This window comes from Megascapheus bottae, chromosome 1 (genome assembly GCF_031878675.1).
Source record: "Megascapheus bottae isolate mThoBot1 chromosome 1, mThoBot2.hap1, whole genome shotgun sequence".
Taxonomy (NCBI): Eukaryota; Metazoa; Chordata; class Mammalia; order Rodentia; family Geomyidae; genus Megascapheus; species Megascapheus bottae.
The window spans coordinates 68,552,741-68,573,663 of record NC_143509.1 but is presented as its reverse complement, the minus strand read 5'-3'; the positions used below and the strand labels follow the sequence as shown (position 1 = coordinate 68,573,663).

At 38.8% G+C, this 20,923-nt stretch overlaps 1 protein-coding gene across 3 annotated transcripts in view; it reads right to left on the bottom strand.

The window, feature by feature from the left end:
* Positions 1-8,936: 8,936 nt before the first annotated feature.
* Cd47 (CD47 molecule) overlaps positions 8,937-20,923 on the bottom strand; it is a 50,744-nt gene continuing 38,757 nt past the window's right edge. The window contains exons 8-10 of one of the 3 annotated variants that reach the window (XR_016537910.1): positions 20,491-20,559; positions 16,640-16,671; positions 8,937-12,906 (exon numbers count right to left, since the gene is read on the bottom strand). Coding sequence is in view for 2 of the 3 variants with exons in the window: in XM_090346902.1 (XP_090203028.1) it covers positions 12,898-12,906; positions 16,640-16,671 (41 nt within the window). In the remaining variant the exon portion in view is untranslated. The remainder of the gene's footprint in view (positions 12,907-16,639; positions 16,672-20,490; positions 20,560-20,923) is intronic. The other 2 variants (XM_090346910.1, XM_090346902.1) reach the window with 2 other exon arrangements.

Genomic DNA, 20,923 nt, shown 5'->3' with positions numbered 1-20,923 from the left:
TGAAATTACAAAATTCCCTTTTGTGTTTTACCCTGTTGGAAAATTCCTAGACATATAATCCTGTGTTTGTTCGTTGGCTGCTTGTGGTTGGGTGTGGTTAAGTTTTGTATTTTTCTGACATTTTAAAGCAGTCACTAAAAAATGATCTAAACTAAGTCTTGGTTAATTTTGCAATATAGCCAAACAAAAAGTTATTTCTGAGGCCTAGATCAAGAAATTTTAAGTCTCCAGTTTGCTTTTAAAAAAATCATTTTAGACAGACCTGGTGGCTCACGCCTGTAATCCTAGCTACTCAGGAGTCTGAGATCTGAGGATTATGGTTCAAAGCCAGCCCAGACACTAATCATGAGACTCTTATCTCCAATTAACCACTAGAAAACTGGAACTGTTGCCATGGTTCAAGAGGTAGGGCAGTAGCCTTGAACTGAAGAGCTCAGCACAACACCCAGGCCCAGAGTTCAAGCCCCACAACCCACCAAAAAAACAAAAATCATCTTATATGTAGTCCTCAATGCACTTGCAGAAAGAAATCAAAATATTTATTTAAGAAATGAGGGAATCAACGTTCACAGAAAATAAAAAAGTTTATCTAATTGGTAAACCATGCTTGTGGCTCTTACCTATAATCCTAGCTACTGAGCAGGCATAGCAGTAAGAAGCCTGCTTGAACAAAAATCTCCATGAAACTCTTACCTCCAATGAACCAGCCCAAAAGCCAGAAGTGCAGGTGTGGCTTAAGTGGTAGAGTGCCAAACCTGAGTAGGAAAAGCCAAAAGAGAAGGCAAAGTCTTGAGTTCAAGCTATAGCACTGGCACACACACACACACACACACACACACACAGAAAGAGAGAGAGAGAGAGAGAGAGAGAGAGAGAGAGAGAGAGAGAGAGAGAGAGAGAGAGAGAGAGAGAGAGAGAGAGAGAAAGAATTGTCATATTTATCTTGGAGGAACTCTGACCCTGCTCTTACGCAGTGTCCAGCACAGAATAAGAGTGTCATAAATAGTGGCTAGTGGTTTTATTTCCATGATGAATGAGCTCAGTAAATGATAGTTATTTGAAAAGGGAGAAAATACAAACAACCCTTCTGGGAAGTGAAAGAAAAAAATTCTTCACAATTAACAGTGAAACAAGAAATGACATTGATTTATGTATCAGTACATCTTTCTTTCAAGGATTTTTATAATACTTGGCATGTTTTCTCACTTGTCTTGTCACCAGTCCTGGCAAAATTCCTGACAAGAAAAATGAAGCAAGAAATGATGAGGGAAAGAACAAACGCGAAACTGCGGGGCCCAGCATGGCATTCTTACTTCTGGCCTGGCTCCTTCTGTCAGTCCTGGAGCCCTGGGACTCTCCTACCACATCCCCTGTGTTCCTGTCATTAAATTCAGGTAGTGGAAGGAACTCAAACTTCACCTTGGATCTGTAGTTCATTGGGTTAATAGAAATAAAACAACCTGAAAAATGGGTTTTTAGACAAAGTAGACGGGACAGTCTCTTACATGTGTCATTACCCATGACTTGACCTTTAAGGTGTACTGCAAACATTAGAGAATGAGGAGTAAAATTCTCAACTGAATGCTTTGTTTTTGGACTTCTATGTATTGTTTTTATTATTGGATAAATTCACATCACGCTAATACATTTAGCTAAAGTTATAAATACAAGCTTAGCTTGGTTTTGTTTTTGGTCCTGTCTTGGGCTTGAACTCGGGGCCAAAGCACTGTCATTGGGCTTTCCTCAAGGATAGCACTCTACCACTTGAGCCACAGTAACACTTTCAGCTTTTTCTGTGGTACTGAGGAATTGAACCCAAGGCTTCAAGCATGCTAGGCACGTTCCCAGCCCACAAGCTTAGCTTTTTTTTTTTTTTTTTTTTGCCAGTCCTGGGCTTGAGCTCAGGGCCTGACCGCTGTCCTTGGACTTTCTCAAGGCTAGAGCTCTACCACTTGAGCCTCAGCACCACTTCCGGCTTTTTTCTATGTATGTGGAATCGAACCCGGGTCTTCATGCATGCTAGGCAAGCACTTTAACCACTAGGCCAAACTCCCGGCCCAAGCTTAGCTTTTTATAGTCATACTTTTTCTAGATTTCTATTCTTAAATTAGGAATGTATAGAGCTATAAACCGAGTGCCAATGGAAGCTTAGAGGAGATTCCTAAGTACAACGTTGTCACTACCCAACTTAAAAACTCATCTGAGACTCAGAAGTCTTAATTAAATGCAGATGACGAGATGTCCTGAGTTGATTTTTTCTCACTTTCCATCAGACTTTCTTGATGATTTAAACAGCTCAGGAAGAAGTGAAGCATAATTGGGCCTTGCTTTTAATTATACATAAAATATATTTATTTACTTACTAGTTCTGCTGAGATACTGGTGAATTTTCATTAATGTTATTGACTTTTCTTCCTGGTTAATCTTGCTTGGATGCAATTAGGGATGTGTGTGTGTGTGTGTGTGTGTGTGTGTGTGTGTGTGTGTGTGTGTGTGTGTTGTGCTGTGTTTATCTTCCTAGTTCCTAGTTAATTCCCGCATAGGTCAAATTTATATTTTTCACTGCATAGCATGTTCTTTCCACTGAAAATTCATTGGTAAAGCCTTGATTCCCAGAGCACTTTCCACTTTCTAGTGAAAGGAAGTAAGCGATTGTCTTGGAGGAAGAAAGGAGATACCTATATAATATTCTTCATGTGCTTCATGTAGTAGATTAGAACAGCAATGTCCACTTTTGATATAATTTCAGGATTGTTAATAGGCTCTCTGCCTCACTTTCTATTCCTCAGGGAGGAGTCTGATATAGTTGCTGAGTTTGTAAACACTACACGGACATCAGCAGGGAAGTACTACTTAATGTAACGTGACACATTGATTCACCACACATCTCTATTAGGGTTAGGAGATAAAATGTCAACATAGTAAGATTCTTCCAACTCTGTGTCTATGAAAAGTATTTAATATGTAAGTGCTGAAGGCTAAAAGTGCAATTGATGCTGTTAATCAGGCTCTGTCTTAAGCAAATTTCCTAGCTCTGCTAAAGGACACAAGCCATGGAATCTATGTGGTGTTTTGTTCGGCTTGGACTGGGTGCCATCCCTGGCCATATGTGTAGGTGGAGAAAAAGTAAATAGAAGTCACTTCCAATTCACAGCACATCACCCGTTTGCCTGCCTCTCTCCTCTCCCCCCTTTTACATTCCAACTCACCTAAAAGGACTCATTTCAGAGAAAGGAGCTGATGGAATGCAGGATGGCCTAAACATTAGCAAAGTCTCCAGGGGAAATGCTCCCATTTGTGAAAAAACATTAATGAAGATTCAAGATTTTCACTTTTTTTTTTGTGGGTCACAGAACTTGAACTCAGCCTGCTTGCACTTTCCCTGAGCTCTTCATTTCTAGGCTACTGCTCTACCCTTGAGCCAAGCCTCACTTCCCAATTTCTAGAGGTTAATTGGAGATAAGAGTCCTAGGTCCTTTGTGTCCGGACTGGCTTTGAACGTTGATCCTCAGATCTCAGCCTCCTGAATAGCTAGGATTACAGGCATGAGCCACTGTGCCTGGCTTCACTTTCATTTTTTTATTTTCTTTTAAATTTTATTGTTGGGGTAATAATGTACAGAGGGTTACTGTTACATTCACCAGATACTGGGTGTATTACTTCTTGCACATTGCTACCTCTTCTCATGTTTTTGTCCCCTTTCCCTCCCAACCATCTTGTTTCCTCTTTCCCTTTCCTATTTCAAATAAGCAAATAAACGCATACATTTGTGAATGTAAACATTTGTGAAACAATATTCATGAAGATTCAATATTTTCACTTTTTTTTTTTTTTTTTTTTTTTTGCCAGTCCTGGGCTTGAGCTCAGGGCCTGAGCACTGTCCTTGGACTTTCTCAAGGCTAGAGCACTACCACTTGAGCCTCATCACCATTTCCAGCTTTTTTCTATGTATGTGGTACTGAGGAATCAAACCTGGGTCTTTGTGCACGCTAGGCAATCTCTTTATCAGTAGGCCAAACTCTCAGCCCTATTTTCACTTTCATAGACTCCATTTCTGCTGGCTATTAGCCTAAAGACAGTTCTGAGGTTCTCACCGAAGTCTCATGGGAATGGGAGACCCTGCTCCTTGCATAATTTCTTGTCTTGAGAATAAGTTACTGGTATGAATGAATATATGCATGAGCTATGTAGAAAGAGTGAAGCTCCAAGGCCCTCTCTGTGCTACATGGCCAAGCTCTTCCCAACCTTTACACTGAAATCACTAGTACATAGCATTGTGTGATCTGATGTCACCTTTTGTCCTTTTGCTTTTCTAGCAATCATATCATGGCTGGAACTCATGTTTATTGTTGGACTCTACTTACCAGTCATTTCATTTTGTTTGGTTCTTTGGCAATACAATAATCCATTATAGGAAAAGATATACGCTTTAGTATTGCTTCTGCTTATCTGTAGACTCTTTATGCTAGTTGTTATTTTTTTTCTCCTTTGGCCAATGGATTGAAGGAAAATCTCAGGCACCTATTGACTCATGCCTATCATCTCAAGTGGCTGTAGGGTAATGATATGAAGCCTGGGCAGAAAAATTCCATGAGACTCCATCTCCCAAATAACTAGCAAAAAGCCAGGCCAAAGGTGTGGTTCAAAAATGCTGAGAAAGAAAGTCAAGCTTGAGGCCCTGAATTCCAAAGGTACCATGCTATTTTATATCTTAAGTGCTGAGAAAGCAAGTCAAGCTTGAGGCCCTGAATTCCAAAGGTACCATGCTATTTTATATCTTATCTCAGACAATGTTGTAATTAGGTCTCTACAAATGAAGAAGCAACATGCAGATAAGTTACAACATGACTGTGCAAGGTCCCAAAGGTGTCCTTCTTATGTGGGTCACTAGTAGACTTTAAGGCCTCCTATCTGGAGACCAGGAGAGAGAAGCTGTACTGCTGCATAGGAAGTTCCTTCCCACCATGGGAAGAAAAAAAAAAAAAAACATTATGAGCACACATGGAAGTCTTGTGTAGCCTTTCAAGGGCAAGGATAAATGTGCTGGGCTCTCCTTGAAGGCACTAATAATGGGGCTGCTAATAACACCTTGGCTAGTATTGTTTTCCTCGCTGACATTTAGCCTGGCCTTTCTCAGCTTCACTTTCAGGCTAATAGTTAGATTTAAGACTCTAACCATCACTGCAGGGGGTTCTAGATTTCTTCACTATTGCTTATGAAGAATTCATTAACAAAAAAACCTTTGAAACTAAAAGTTTCATGCAGCAACAGCTCTAAAAATTTCTATTATCTTATTGAGTCTTTTGAAGAACACACCCATTCTTTGCCTCTTCTCTCAAAGAGGCCATCCCTTATTATTATTTCTAAAATTTCCAGTTGGAAGAGTAAAAACCCTCAGGAAGACCAGAGCAGATAGTCTCTCAGGAAATGCTTTTATCAGTGTCTGTGTCCCTGCCAGCTCGTTTTGGACAACATCCAGGGTCATCAAATGTTTGGATTCAGGAATCTTTTTTTCCTTTTTTAAAAATAAATTTGTTCCCCATGTTTCATGAAAATCATTTTTTGGTGGCTTTCTCAGAGAAAACATGAAAAGAAATGAATAAATTAACTTCTTGATACCTATATCCAGACTGCTTGGAGCAAGGCAGTAAAGAGATGTCACTTTTGCAGAGATGTTTGCCCATCCCATTCTGCTCTCCTCCCACGCCAACAGCAACCTGCCTTATGCTGTGGTCAAGAGAAACAAAGAGCTTTCCTCATTGTAAAACTGCCTGGCCTAAACAGGGATTTTCCAGTCTTGTAACGAACAAGATGGGAGTGCCAATCAACTGACTCAGGTGGGGACAGAGCTAGATAGAATGGCACTAGCAAATGGGTTACTTCTATGCTCTCCAGAAGAATGTAAGGTCTCAGAATTCTAGGTCTCCATGATTTCATAGCATTGAAAAAAATCCCAGCCTAGGTCCAGGCTATTCATACACATGAAGAAAAATGGAGTCCCTAGACAGGGGTCCCAGGAATGAGATGGGGTGTGCAGTTCCAGTCAACCCTTCAAGCAAATTATCTTTCCTAGAGAATATATTTAAATGTTCTCCCAGAGGCCCCAATAACACAAGAATATTTGGCTAAAAATTATTTGACGTAAAATACCTTACCTTAATATTTCTGGCAAAATTTCAAACACAATTCTTGTAGACAATTAGTAACCCATTATCTATCAACAGGTGTAAAGCATCCAAGTTCTACAATTTTCTAAATTTGCCAGAAATTGGAAAAATTAGTATTTGTTGATTTCAAGTATATTTCCACTTAGGAGCTGCAAAAATCTTTCCATTTTACTAATAGTTGTTACTGAAACCATTTCAATTAATGGCTAGCCACAGGCTAAATATATGAGAAGACACAGGCTCTACTGAGTCCATGATTATATATTCAAAAAAACCTCAACATGTATATTTAAAAACACCTCTCCCTCTCTCTCACATGCGTGCATGTGCACACGCACACGCACGTATGTGGGCACACACACACACACACACACAGAGCTAACTGATCCAAGTGAGAGAAAATATTGGATAACACTGTGGTAAGGCAAGATGTCTTCAGGTAATAAAATATATGCGTTTGCTAACTAGCAGAAGTACAGTTTATGAACATCACATTCTAAACACGCTCTGTTGATCTGAGGGAAGAAACTCCCTGGAGGGGCGCAACATTACTAGAAAGAACTACCCAAGTGGAGTCGAAGGCCCGCTCTGCAGGGCACCTACCCAAGGCTAACAGAGGAAGTGGCAATGGTGGGAAGATTAAGGGTTTTAGCTCTGTCCAGTTCTAAGGGCCTTTTTTTTTTTTTTTTAATCGTTTTTAGGCTCCTTTGAGAGTCACTTCTCCTTAGACTGGCAGAGTTCTATAGTTCCTTGCAAAATCAGTTCCAGGCCTGAACAGGCTGGGAGAGTAGATTTCATCAGCAGCACTCCCAAATAATGTATGATTAAGAATGGCAGAAATTCCACATTTTGAATAGAACTCCTAAAACTTTCCAATCTTGTTTAGTCTTAACTGTTTCTAGGTCGTCACTTTAATCTGGAGGAATTCCTGAGGCTAGCCAAAGAAAATCTGAAAGCAAATCTATCGTTACTGCTTTTGTAATGCGTTTTGTAAGAGAGGTCTATGATGAAATAAGGTAATTTTAAGTAGAGGCTCTCAGAAAACCTAGTTCCTTGCTACCATGTTGTTGTAGCTATCATGAGTTAACAGTAATAGTTTTGCCAATCTGCAAAACTAGCAAAAAAAAAACGTCACTAGGATTAACATCAGATTGTAGTTTCAGACTTACAAAACACTTTTCTTTGAATCTGGAGAGAAATAATACTTACCAAGCACTTATCATTACCCCAAATTAGGAAGATTATCTTCCCTTCACAGCTGGTTATAATCAGAACTGAAAAACTGACCTGGTAGTCAGATGACCGAAAAAAAGTAATTTCTTATGAATAGAGTGTAGCCCACTTTCATGTGATCTGTAGTGTCATCTTCAATATTAAGTAACCAGTCCAATTATCTGTAACTCAGGGTTAAATACTCCATTTTGCCTCTGATATGGTAGATGAAGACCAAAGTATGAATCTGAGGGAGAGACTGGCTATGAGAGCTCTGGTCCAGACAGAGCTAATTGTGCAAACCTCTGCCCAGTAGTGACCCAGATGACATTCCACGACCCATTGTTTCCTAACATTGTGGAAAGATGCCACACAAAAGCAAAGCCCAGGTGCTCATGGAAGCTCTCACCTCCATGGAGCCCTAATCAGGTCGAGTACAGTTTCTTTGCCACCTTGAGCAGCATTCTGTGCAGGAGGTTGGCCATTAAATGCTTTCTGAACTCCATTAGTTACTCCTGCTGAGAATGAAAAAGTCCTCATAAATGCATAAACATTAAATTGCCTACGAGGTGAGGAATGAGAAGGTACTTGGCTGCCAAATATTATTTTCCATTCAAGTGGTCTGCGATCGCATGTAAAGCAGAATGAGAATGCAGTCCTGAAGGGATCGAAGTCTTGAGTAAGAATCTTTCACCCAAAATGTAATAAATGACCTCTTAACTGAGTAATCAGTTCTGAATTTTGGTTTGGGTGAGGCTGCCCACTGTCTTCTACTAAAAGCCAACTTTATATGCTCCAAATACAGGTGTTGCACCTCCACTGCAGGCAATTTGTTGATGGAAGACTGGCCCATCCGAGCAAAAGACGTCTGATCTCAAGTGACCCAGTTAAAACCCAAAGTGTAATCTAGGGTGGACAAAATGGCAGGGCAGAACACATACACCTTTTGAGTCTCCCTGAACCTAGGAGATGGTGGGGCTGGAATCAGGCCTTAGCCATCACAGAGAACCTGGGGAAGGAAGACCACAGGAAGATAAAAATTGAACGCTTGACTGACACTGGGTCCTTGACACACCATGGATACTCAGGATTCAGGTGCACTGTCTGAAATTTCATGTCACACTAACCAACAGATCCCATTTCCCCCTCTACTCTCAGATTTTAACTTGTCAAAAGAGCTGTGACATCAATTAAAATGAAGCATCATAATTTTATTTTTGCACAGGGTCTCCCCTTTTTATAAAGAACAGTGGAGGAGCTCAAGGAAGTGGCTTGCCCAGGATACAGACAGTAACTAGAACACACACCTACTACTTTCCCACGTGATATTTTCACAATACCATTGGAAAATTAATGGAAAGGCAATTACGAAATACAATGAACCTGTTTAAAACTTTTAACTAAAAAACTACCTCAGTTAAAAGTTTCCAAACAGGGCATCACGCTCTAAAAGGAAACATAATACTGTGAGCCATTCTTTGCATCTATGAGATAACATTAATAAACCAACTTTCTCAGAAATGCATTTGTAGTCGCAACAGAAAGAGCCCAACAAAATAGCTTAAAATGTTTTATTAAGTATATATAATATTACAGGGTAATATTTACAAAGTTATGTTCTTTTTTTAAATAAAAAAGTATCCTGGCAAAGATTGCAGATATTCAAAGCTTCAAACAGTGATAAATTGATTTAATATATATTAAAAAGAAAAAGAAAAAATCCTTTAACGGTAACACAGCTGTAAAACAACTTTGGTCTTTAAATCACCGCAAAAAATGGCTACTGACAAATAGCACACCTTTAATTGCTATGCAAAAAGGCTCCCAAGGGAGCATCTTACACATAGCAACACCAGTTTCCCTCAATTAGTTAGAATGCTTAATGGATATTTATATGATGGGGATCTAATTCTCAACATGGCTTTTGTAAATAATACTCTGCTTAGTAAAAATGAAAATGTCTTATCCTCTCACCCATTACATTTAAAAAACTTCACTGATGCCATTTTCCAGACAGGCTTATTCCAAACATGTTCTTGTTCTTTCTTTCAAATGACTAGATCATAATTAAGAGCTATCTAGTTAAAGGCAGGAAAACTTCCTGGTTTCTGTCCATCTCCTCAAAGTTAACTTGGATCATCTCTACTTGCCACTAAACATGACTTACAAGGATCTTCAATGGGTGATGGCAGTTATGTGATTTTGAATATGACACAAATGTAAAACTTGTATCTCAGTGATCCCTCAGTCAGAATACAATAAAAAGAAAAAGAGTTGCCACACAATTACTTCTCCAGTTTCCAACAACAGGCAATTAAAGGGGGTTGTATTTCCATTTCTATACCACTGACCATTATTTATTACCCTTTTGCAAGACAAGACAAGTCTAGAGGTGATAAGTTTAATTTTTATTAATGAGATGCAGGAATAAACATCACTTTTTGAGATTTATGAACTCAAGTCACAATTTGGTTGGTCACTTACTAAATTGATTATCATGTCTGAAAAAGAGCAATACTCTTTATTATGATAGCCTCATTATTTTAATTCTGACATTTTAAGAACTTAAACAGAATGAATCTAGAATTTCCAGCTTAGAAAAAACCATTACCTTTTAAAGTTTTCAGAACTTGTGATATTTGTCAAAAAAAGAATAATCTCTAGCTCACTCTATGAAAAATAGTGAGAAATCTAAACACAGCCAATTCTCAGCCATCATATTTATGTACTCAGTATCTAAGGTATGCATAATACCATAAGGAGAGAAGAAAAGGGGAACAAAAGCTCTTGCTGTAGAAAGAACTTTAAAACCCAGTAAGAAGAGCAAGACAAAAACCCAACAAATCTTAGCAGAGATATACGATGTACCAGGGAATGGTAAGGGAGAGATGAAAGAGATCACTAGACAAATGTAGACAGACTGCAAAGGACAGCCAGTGGGGGAGAAAGGGCTGGAGAAAAAATGTGATTTGGTCCAAAAGACTGGAAAGGTTGCTGCACCGGGTGACAAATGGTATCCCTCTGTACTGTTGTACAAATGGAAAAAGTATAATAAATAAAAACTGAATGGAGGAGATGACAGCCAAAACTGGTATCCGTGACTGAAAACTGTATTATGGGGCAAAACAGATGTCTGATGCTCAAAACACTATTAGCTATTTAAATTTGATATGATTAGAATCAGCAGTCATTATCGGTCTGATTTAAAGACAATGAACTGGCCCAATGATGCCCAGGCAAGGTCTCCCGTGGCTGTGGTTCCTTGTCCAGAGAAGCTAACAGGAGCAAAGGTTGATTTAACATGGCACTTTCCCTGCTACCTCTGGTGGCATGGTGTAGGGCAGTGAATGCCTCACAAGGTAGGCAGCCTCAAAGTAATCAACACGGATGATCAGACCCCAAGACTGAACCCCAACTAAAGAGTTTACTGTGTATTAAAATGTACTTCAGTTCATAAAAAATCTGATTATAAAGGTTTTCATACCTTTCTTAATAGAGACTAGAAATTTGGAGCTTTCTCAAGTCCATCTGTTTTTCCTCCCCTCCTTTCATTAAAACTGACTTCTAAAGTAACAAACAATATTAGGAAAGTGTAAATATTTTTCAGAAGGAAAAAGAGCAGCAGGAGCCATCAGATTTGTATAAAGCAATACAGCTCTCTCTCCATATGCTAATATTTTGGAGTGCTACATACTCAGGGAATTTTTACATATATATATGCATATATATATATATATATATAGTTTTTTCTCAATAAAAGCTGTCTTGATAATGTGTTCAATTTTCTGAGAGGCCTAGCAGGTCTTAAGTTTAGGTTTGCCCTAGGCAAACCATTTGGTCCCACATGAACTATGACAATAAGTTTGGCATACAAGAGGCACATGGAAACATTCAATGGAGTAAGAAATAACTGTTACTTATCTGTGGTTCCACGTAACCACAAACACCAATGTCTTATTACACAAACAGGAACAATTGCTAGTATTTTTTTTAGAGGGCATTGGTGAGCAGTCAAGAAGCTTGACAAATTATCTAGACATTTTTCAAACTTTTAAGTGATCAAATATTTGCATCAAATATACTTCCACCCAATAAGGACCTACCTTTGTGTTTAAATGTATTTACTAAAAGTACGAAGTTAGCATTTGTTCTCCTGTAGGTTCACCACCCTCATCCATACAGAAGATGCCTGTGCCTACCTTACACATGTGCACATACAAACACACACCCACAAACGAGGTAAAAAACGAGTGCTAAGAATCTAAAGTACTCCAGGCAATCACAACAGTCAGAACGCTGATTTTCTTCTAATTAGGGTAGGAAATAATGGTGTTTTTCTTTTACTTTTCAACCTTGGGAGGGGTAAGCAAGAGGTGGGATACAGAAGGAAGGGATGAGTATTCATCATGCAACAGAGACACACAACAAGAGTGAAGCCACCAACCCAGGGCTGGCCTAGGGCCTGGTGGAGACACACATTATGTTGCCATGCAGGGTATGCAGGGTTCGGATTTCAGTCTTGCTTTGTCATGCCTCCGATCAGAAAAGAAGTGAAGAAACACTGTAGAATTTTTGCCTTCAAAATCAGAGGAAGGGAATACATACGTTACAACCATAGCTATTTTTTTACTTTTCTTTCTTTCTTTCTTTTTTTTTTCTTTTTTTTTTTTTTTGCTGAAAAGGATGAACACAGTGCTCGGAGAACAAGCCAGCTCCTTTTTGCAAGGATGCCATTGCGTCACTGGACCATGTTCAAAGAAGAGGGGGCAAAAAAAAAAAAAAAGGGCGTTACATCTTATACAGCAGAAGCAAGTAACAGGACGACAAGACAGGGTTCAAAGGGTTGTGTGAGTCAAAGGAAACCACATCCATCCCCAATTGGGGAAAGACACTGGAATGTCATAGGGGGAAGGTGTGAATGGCAACCCCCAAGAATGAAGACTACCATCTCCAGCAGCATCAACACACACCCAGGAAGCACACAAGATGCTCGCAAACCAATTCTTGTCTTTACTTCAAGTCAGTATTCCCCTAGCCCAGAAGTGGCAGATACATTATTCATCAAGAGCTGCTGGGAACCGGAGTGTCACCAAGGCTTGATAAGAGCCACTGTTTTTTAATGGCGATCTCTGGGTAACCATCAGGTCAGTGCTAAGTAATTCTTAGGCAAAACCAATTTAAATCTACAGTCCAGAGACCCCAGAATCTAAAGGGTATCATTCTTGGAAGTTGCCTCATCTACTTTTGCCCCTAATTGAATAAAAGTATCAGAAAACTGGATATCAATTGGGCACACAACACAGATCATAATCCTTTTATTAACTACATGACAGTTTCTTTGAAGATAAACAATTGTAATAATCATTTAAGGATCAATGACTTATGTTCTCTCATAGATGAAAACCAGTTACTTTTTTGTTTTCTTCTTTTCAACAGTGACTCATCAAGGTCATGGTGCTTAAACATAATTGTATTCCTTCACGTTTACGGCTTCCAAAGCAGAGTCCACCACTTCACTTCAGTTATTCTGGAAAGTGGGAAAATGCATAGATTGTCATTCTTCATGCCTTTCCACAAATTAAGAAATAGGTATTTTTAAAATTTGGAATTGTTTCAGGCACTGTCAAAAAAATGTTTTTCAGGGGGAGGTCAGTCATGGAGCTTGCACTCTGGGCCTGGATGTTGTCCTGGAGCTCTTCAGCTCAAGGCTACCACCTTGCCCCTTGAGCGACAGCGCCACTTCTAGTTTTCTAGTAGTTAATTGGAGATAAGAGTTTCACAGACTTTCATGCCCAGGCTGGCTTTGAACCTTTATCCTCAGGTCACAGTCTCCTGAGTAAACAGGTTTATAGGCATGAAGCCACTGGTGCCTGGCTTAAATTTTTTCTTTAAGGTGTACCTACAATGATCTAAGACAGTAACTATTCAAATCATTACCCTTTTGGTTTTTGTAAAATGTCAATTCCAAACATAATGAAAAATCAACAACAGCCTGGCAACATTGGCTTGTTAGGTGTTCTGAGGAAAAGCTAAGAGATGCTAATTTTCCCAAGCAAAAGATATTGACCTTTGAATACTATTTTATCACAGTTACTCTACATAACCCAGACATGCGATTAGGTATAGGTCAAAGAGAAAGCACCGAGGAAAGTGCCCTGAACCTCCCCGAGGAACTCCACAGATGCACTATGAACACCAAGCAGGTGTCAGGAAAACAGCCCAACATGAAAGTGTTTAAAAAATAAATTCAGACCAGCTAAATATTAGCAAAGTCAAGGAAATTTCAAAGGTCATCATAGACTTCAAATGTTATCAACAAAAATTTAAGGCAAAGCAGCTTTACTGGACCTCTTGAATAATGGTTCAAAACATTTCACACAAAGTCAAATCAAGGTAAATTAACAAAGGAAGAGGCACTCAAGGTTCTTGTAGTGTTTTTCTGAAAAAGGAGAAGTTTCTTCACACATTTTCAGAAAATTCACACTACCATAGAATAAAGAAGAAACAAAGAAATTGCAAAATCCGCTGCTTGAAGTAAATATGTATAAGCCATGCTGTAATTCTAGATAACAATACTTTAAAACATTTTCAATTTTTTCTACTAAGTATATTATTTCTTTTGTTTTAGAATGCAGTAGCCTGAATAACAAAACATGCATTTAGAGACTTAGAAACATGGGATCATGCTGTGTGACTCCTGAACACAAGCCAGAACATTGTTTTACATTTAGATCCAAGTGTTTTGAATCTTAACGTAGAAATTAATTGTACTCTGGGGGAAAAAGCCTCTTGAGCTAAATGTTCTACTTAGTTTAAGAAGCGCTCATGGAGGTCATAAAGTTTGCAAAAGTAAAATATAAAGCACATGATGATAAGGAGCAAGGAATGACTAGTCAATGTATGAGATATACAGGACATTTTGAAAAGGGAACAAAACTTCCAACTAAATGCCAGTGGATCGAAAGAATCATAGCACGTTAATATAAAGTCAACATGAATGTTAGCAGCACTAAGTATCTTAGATTTGAATCTCTCTTTCCCTCTCATCAACCAAGTTTCTGCTTGAGAAAGTAGAAAGCAGACAGAAAGTTGCCATGGCAGGAGAAACTCTGTCAAATGATAAAGACTGATACCAAATTCTCTCCCCTCCCCCCTCCTCTCAGTCAGTTTTCCAACCTTTAGGAAATGGGAAGTTTTATGATTTGACAGTGTTCCTTTCAAGTCACGCATTCAAAAAGCTTTCTGCTTTCTTCCCAAAGCCATTATTTCAACCAGTCTATAATCATAGGTGCCGTTTATACGTACCATCGTTCATCATTCCTTTTGATTCTTTAAATGCTAAGGATTAGTAACAAGCCAAGAAGGCAGTTAGTAAGGTCACTTCCAAAATAAACAAACATAAGCAGCAATACAACGCCAACTATCCTCACAACTCAAAAACCAATTTCATTTGAAGGCTACTTCATTATGAAGCATTTCTACGGCTCACACTCATAGTAGCCACAAAAGAAACACACTCAGCCAGGAATGTGGATTTAGATTTGCATGGACAGAAGGTAAAGCACACTGGTCTCACTCAGTGGGCAGCCTGTTTCAGTCTGGAATTTACAAATGAGGAACTTGGAAGGAACTGAGACTTCCCTCCTCAGGGTGCCCTGCCTTACCCTGGCCAATAGAAGTACAAAGGTCTCCTGGCTCAAACAAGCTCTTAGCTAGGGAAGAAATTACTTACAGGGTACAGAACAGTGTATTTTTCCCCAGATATGATAACATTATAAAGCCAGTATTTCTAATTCTTGATGAATCATCAAAAACAGAGAAGTTAAAAAAAATTTTTAAGAAACTCCCAACTAGATTCTCCTCAAAGCATAGGAGAAGCATTCTAACTTCTTTGAGGACCAGTTCAAATTATGATCTAATAGAGGATCAAAAAGAAAATATAATTTTTATAATAATCACATACCATTAAGGGGTTCCTCTACAGCTTTCTGGAAAATATTTAAAATATATTTATGTAAAAACATAATTTATACTATATCTTTTTAATGCTAAAAGTTATATATACAAACAGATAAACTATCTAAAACAAATAAGAAAATAAAGGCAGAAATCAAGCTTGTCTTAAGCTACTTAGTGGTTTAATAATGACTGTATTATTCTCTTCATATTTTATGCAGAATTTCCCACCTTGCCTTCCTCTCTCCAATAAAGAAATCTTTACTTAATCCTGCAAATTTTAAGGTGCTAACATGCAAACAGCAATAGAATACATTAAACAGTTAAATAAGGAGTGGAGCGAAGCAGAATCATTTAAGTTATGCAAATTGAGCTCAGTAACAGGAAACGCATACTGTTAGGATCTAAAGGTCCAGCGGCTACGTTCTAAGGCACTGTGTGAACCTCAGGCTGTGTATGACTAACATAGCTATGGCACCAATCCACAACAAATGGCTGAGGTGACACCCAGACAGCCTGCCTCGACCTGCCCACTGGGTGTGCCCTCTGGGGCTTTCAATAGACTCAGAGGCACTTCCTGCCACAGACTCAGGGTTGCTTACGGACACATCTGTTATCAATCATTTTTAGGAAGCAAAGTAGAACACGGTTCTCTTCAGTGTAGCATAGCTCTTAGGCTTGTTACTGTGATAAGCCTATATTTATAATGACGCTTTCTCTTCCCGTAGCCTGTCTTCAATTTGCTCCTTCTCTTACAACGTTATCAGCGAGGTATCCGAAGTACAGTAAAATATGCAGAGAAGTATTCAGTACAAAATGGGAGTGGGGAGATGAATCATAATTCACAACAGTTAGCGATATTTACACTTATTTTATAGGCTATACTTTTTAATGAGGTCAGTTTACTAGAAAGCTTTGTTCCTCCCTGTCAATCCTGAAATTGTCACTTGCTGTATTCACATCAAATGAAGCCCACACCCGAGGAAATATATTGGCTGCTTCTATTCTTGCCGATGAGACGTTGTTAAATTCTTAAGGAACTACTCATTCCATTCCACTAATACTTAAACAAGCAACCCTAAGTTTTAAAGGAGAATTGTACTCATTCATGTAAAGGTCATAAAATGTCTTCAGCACTCTCTTAATTTGATCTTACACTAAACAATGAGAGAAACAGTTCAATATTCCAGTGACCAATCCTCATTCTGATCCATCAAGCAATCATTCTCAATTCATTTATGACCAATCCTCACTCTAGTCCATCCAGCAATCATTCTCAATTCATTTCATAAATGTGAACTTACCCTTGGTGGTTGTATAGTTCTCTGATTGGACGCTGATAAATAAGAACAAAAATTTAATGAATAAAACAAATAAGACAATATAATATTTGATTTTTTTTTATTGACAGTCCTGGGCATGAGCTCAGGGCCTGAGCACTGTCCCTGGATTTTCTCAAGGCTAGGGCTCTACCACTTGAGCCACAGCACCACTTCTGGCTTTTTTCTATGTATGTGGTACCGAGGAATCAAACCCGGGTCTTCGTGCATGCTATGCAAGCACTCTACCACCAGGCCAAACTCCAGGCCCCAATATTTGATTTTAACCTAAAACATCAGGGCAAAGACTAGGTTGCCAGGGTCACCACTGAAAGAGTTCTTGCTTTGGGAAGTTACTCAGAAATAGAGCATTCTTGACTATAATCAATTATATCCAAGTATATGGTGCACCTCTTCCTATTCCACTTTACCTGGATGTGGCCAGAATGTAGTAATGACTGACCTCTCTCTCCTACTCTGCCCTACTGCTTCATGACTTCACAGCTCATGTTTCTGGTGGCCCAGCCTTTTCTCTTTTATCTGTCCAGTTCTCAAAGCTCTGGATGGCTAGCAAACTAAAGAAAGTATCAGATCTTCTATGTTTCAAGAGTACTCCCAGGTATCCAGACAGAACTAAGTCTTCCTGTGCCTTCCTCCTTAGCACTCTGAGTTTTTCTTTCACTGCTTTTCATTGGATTCATGAATGAAGATGAAGGAATACAAGGCATGAACCAGGGTGACAAAAGAACTACTGTAACTCTGTCGGAAAGAAGAGATTACTGCCTTATATAAGACTAAGATCCAGCCCCTGAGCCACTAAAGAGTCCTTAATGCACATATCAGAGTGCTACAGACAAGAAAATATCATTAACTTTCTCTGATTCATTCAACAAGGTTGTTTTACTGTATTGTTCAAATTTATTTTCCTTTTGGCAGCACTGGGGTTTGAACTCCAGGCTTTGGAGTTACCACTTGAGTCACACCCAGACTTTTTTCCTTTTGCTATTTTTCACATTTGGTCTTGTGCTTTTTGTCCAGACCAGTCTTAGACTTCAATCCTTCTATCCCACCTGGGATTCTAGATATAACCACCATGGTCTGAGTCTGAGTGTTGAGAGAAATGAGGTTTCACTGATACTTTGCCCAGGCTGGCTTTGAATTTTCTCCGGATGTCTATATCACTAATAACTGGAATTATAGAGATGGACCAGCCTGTCCAACTTAAGATTCTTTTCCCATGCAGAATCTCCCACTCTATCCTCTCTTCTACTTCAAAAACTCCTAATAAAATATTAAAGAACAAACATGAAAATAAGCACAATAAAATATAATAATACCACTAAACAAGAGATGAGATCAAAAGCACAATCGTTTTTAAGTCATGCAGATTGAACTCAAGAAGCTAGCAAAGAAAGTATGCTATGTTTACTAAGTCCTACTGTAATATAAACTGGCAAACCAGACACTCCAGTTTGATTGTTCAGACTAATGCAGGCCCAGTACTATTTCCTGCTCTTTTTTTCCTCCTACCACTTATAAAGGTTCTAGAACTGATGAGAAAATGGGGTAAATAAACTCTGACCCAAAGCCAGCCCATCCATGCACTAGTTTCATGAGACTTCTAAACAGGAAACTGGAATCTGAAAGGGAGAAACAGAAGACTAGACAACTAGATAGGAGGGAAAGCTACAGAAGGTACAGGAAATAAGCAAGGGGAGCGGGGAGCTTAGGAGATAGAGACAAAAAAGACCTCAGTCAGTGAGAAGACCTGAAGAGACAAAAAGACAGACACAAACCAGAGAGGCTGAACTACGTGCCTACCAGGTGAAGAATCAAAGCAGAAGGACTCACAGTAACCACCACTACCAGAAAAGCATCAACCAGCAGGAGTAACAGAAGCACTGGCCATGCAGTCCTGATAGGTTGCTGGCCCCTCCTGACTGCAAGTCACATTCTGTACCACAGCATGAGGTCTATTTATGTCCCCACCCTTGGGAGATCTTGGTGGTCTGGGTTAAGGCCATGGGTGGCTTCAAACAAGCAGCCCTCATTGAGGAGGCAAAGGGGAATCGTTTGTTCCTTGTATTGGACATAAACACAAATTCCTTCTGAGGTGGGAGAGGGTTACATCTCAGGCTTTGCATGCTAAAGACCAAGCAGAGTTAGAGCTGGGTTAAGGACCATCAAAACAGTTACTTACATGTGAATACAACTTCTGCTAACCATGTCTGATATCTAAGCATTACAAAAGAAAAAGAGAACTGAATAGCTATCTAAATTTCTGGGTGGTAAAGGTAAGGTCAGATCAACATTGTATAGGCATGTTTTTGAACTTACGGATGTGTTTATCACAATTATAATGCAGAACAGCCACGTAAACTTCCTTTCCCCCAAATACTACATGAAGGATAAATTTTAAGTTCCAACTCACAGTCCTAGAGAAGGTCACCTTTGGCTAGCCCATTTAAAAAAAATGGTCTGTGCTTTAGAGGGACACTATCTAGTTGGGAACTTCTAACAGTATAAAACTGAACACTGGAGAGGTTAAGTCTTCCTGAGTTAATTCTTTTCAGGAGGGGCGTAGCCCCCAGGGAATGATTTCTCTGTTGCTATCTCGAGGCCAGACAGAAATAGTTTTACATGTGGGTTTTTTGTTGTTGTTGTTGTTTGTTTGTTTAGTACTGTGGTTTCCACTTGAACCTTGCCCCTACTTTTCTGTTTTAGTTATTTTTCAGATAGAGCCTCACATTTTTGCCTGGTACTAGCCTTAGACATCAATCCTTGTAACGATGCCTCCCAAGGAGCTGGGATTATAGATGTACACCATGAATTTGTATTATCTGTTGAGATCACTTTGTCGCAAGCTGATCTTGAACCACAATACTCCCAATCTCTGCCTCCTGAGTATCTAGAATGCAAGCCTATACTTTGTAACCAAGGCTTTGAGCATTCTATATAAACTTATTGGCAATGTTTTATGATTTTATGTGCTTTGTTTTCTTTCAAACAGCTAACCATCTGAACATATAATACCATATTTCTAGGTTTCTAATTCTTCAGAAACACTTTTCATAGTAATAATCATATGTACTTGTCACCAACAACAAGAAAGACAATATATATAAATACATACGTATACAATATATGTGTGTGCTTTTCTCTGCTTCTGTGTAATTTTAAAACATCTGAGATGTTATAAATTGGGTTCTGGTTGTTAGTCGATTGACTGTCTGAACACGTGGCAGTAAGCCCTCATCTGAACTAACCAACAAATATTAACTTAACAATCTATAGAAGCAAACTATTTAAATAACAAGCCTGATTCATAGTACATTTTAATCTTTTATATGCTCACACATTAAGTTTTGCCTGGCCCCTTAACTAACTTTATACATTTAGAACATTTTTAGTAAGAAAGTAAACAAAAGGCAATACAATTTTTTTTTTTAAAAGGAGGCCACAGGAAGTGAAAGTCAAAGTCCGACTCTTTAAAATTACTATTAAGTCTATAAATTTATAGTCAGAAGTAATGAGAAATGTAAAACTTAAAAATTCTCATTGGAGAGCTGAATTCTAAACTCTCTTTAACTCACTTTGAAGAGTGATCTAGGTTTCTTTGTTTCTTAAAAAAAAACCTCGAGAATTGTGTTGTATTTAAATCAAGGCACATGACTTTCTGCAACTTCATCTGCAGTGAGTGAGAATTATTTTGGAAGCACTTACAACTTTTACTTCCTGGTATAAAGCTCAAATTTGCAACTTAATGTTACATATCTATATTTGAACCGTCAGATCAGAGAAGCAAGCACATTAATTTTCCTAGTCTACCACATTACCTAAACAGCAGCTTTCCTGTACTTGTTCTCTTCTCACCTTTCAACTGATGGAAGGCATCTCTCTGCACTCTGGCATCAGACAAGTTGATTTGAAAAGTTAATTTAGATATTCTCAAAAGTATCAATAATAGTGGACTTAATTCTTATCTTATATATAGTATATATAATAGACATTTAAAAAGCATGATTAAAAATTAATTAGGAACCAGTAACATCTGCAGCCACAGTGGTTTCAGGTTCCTTAGGGATGCAAGGTCAACGAGCAAGGTCAAGGGGCAACTGCATTCTCAGCCCTGATGATCCACTGTGCTGAATATCACTCTTTGCCAGACATGGGAGGCGTGGGGAGGCAGGAAAATATAGAAGAGGCAGTCCAGATAGTGAGGGGAAATGAGCAGTGCGCCCACCATCAGGAAGAGAGGCCTCATCAGCT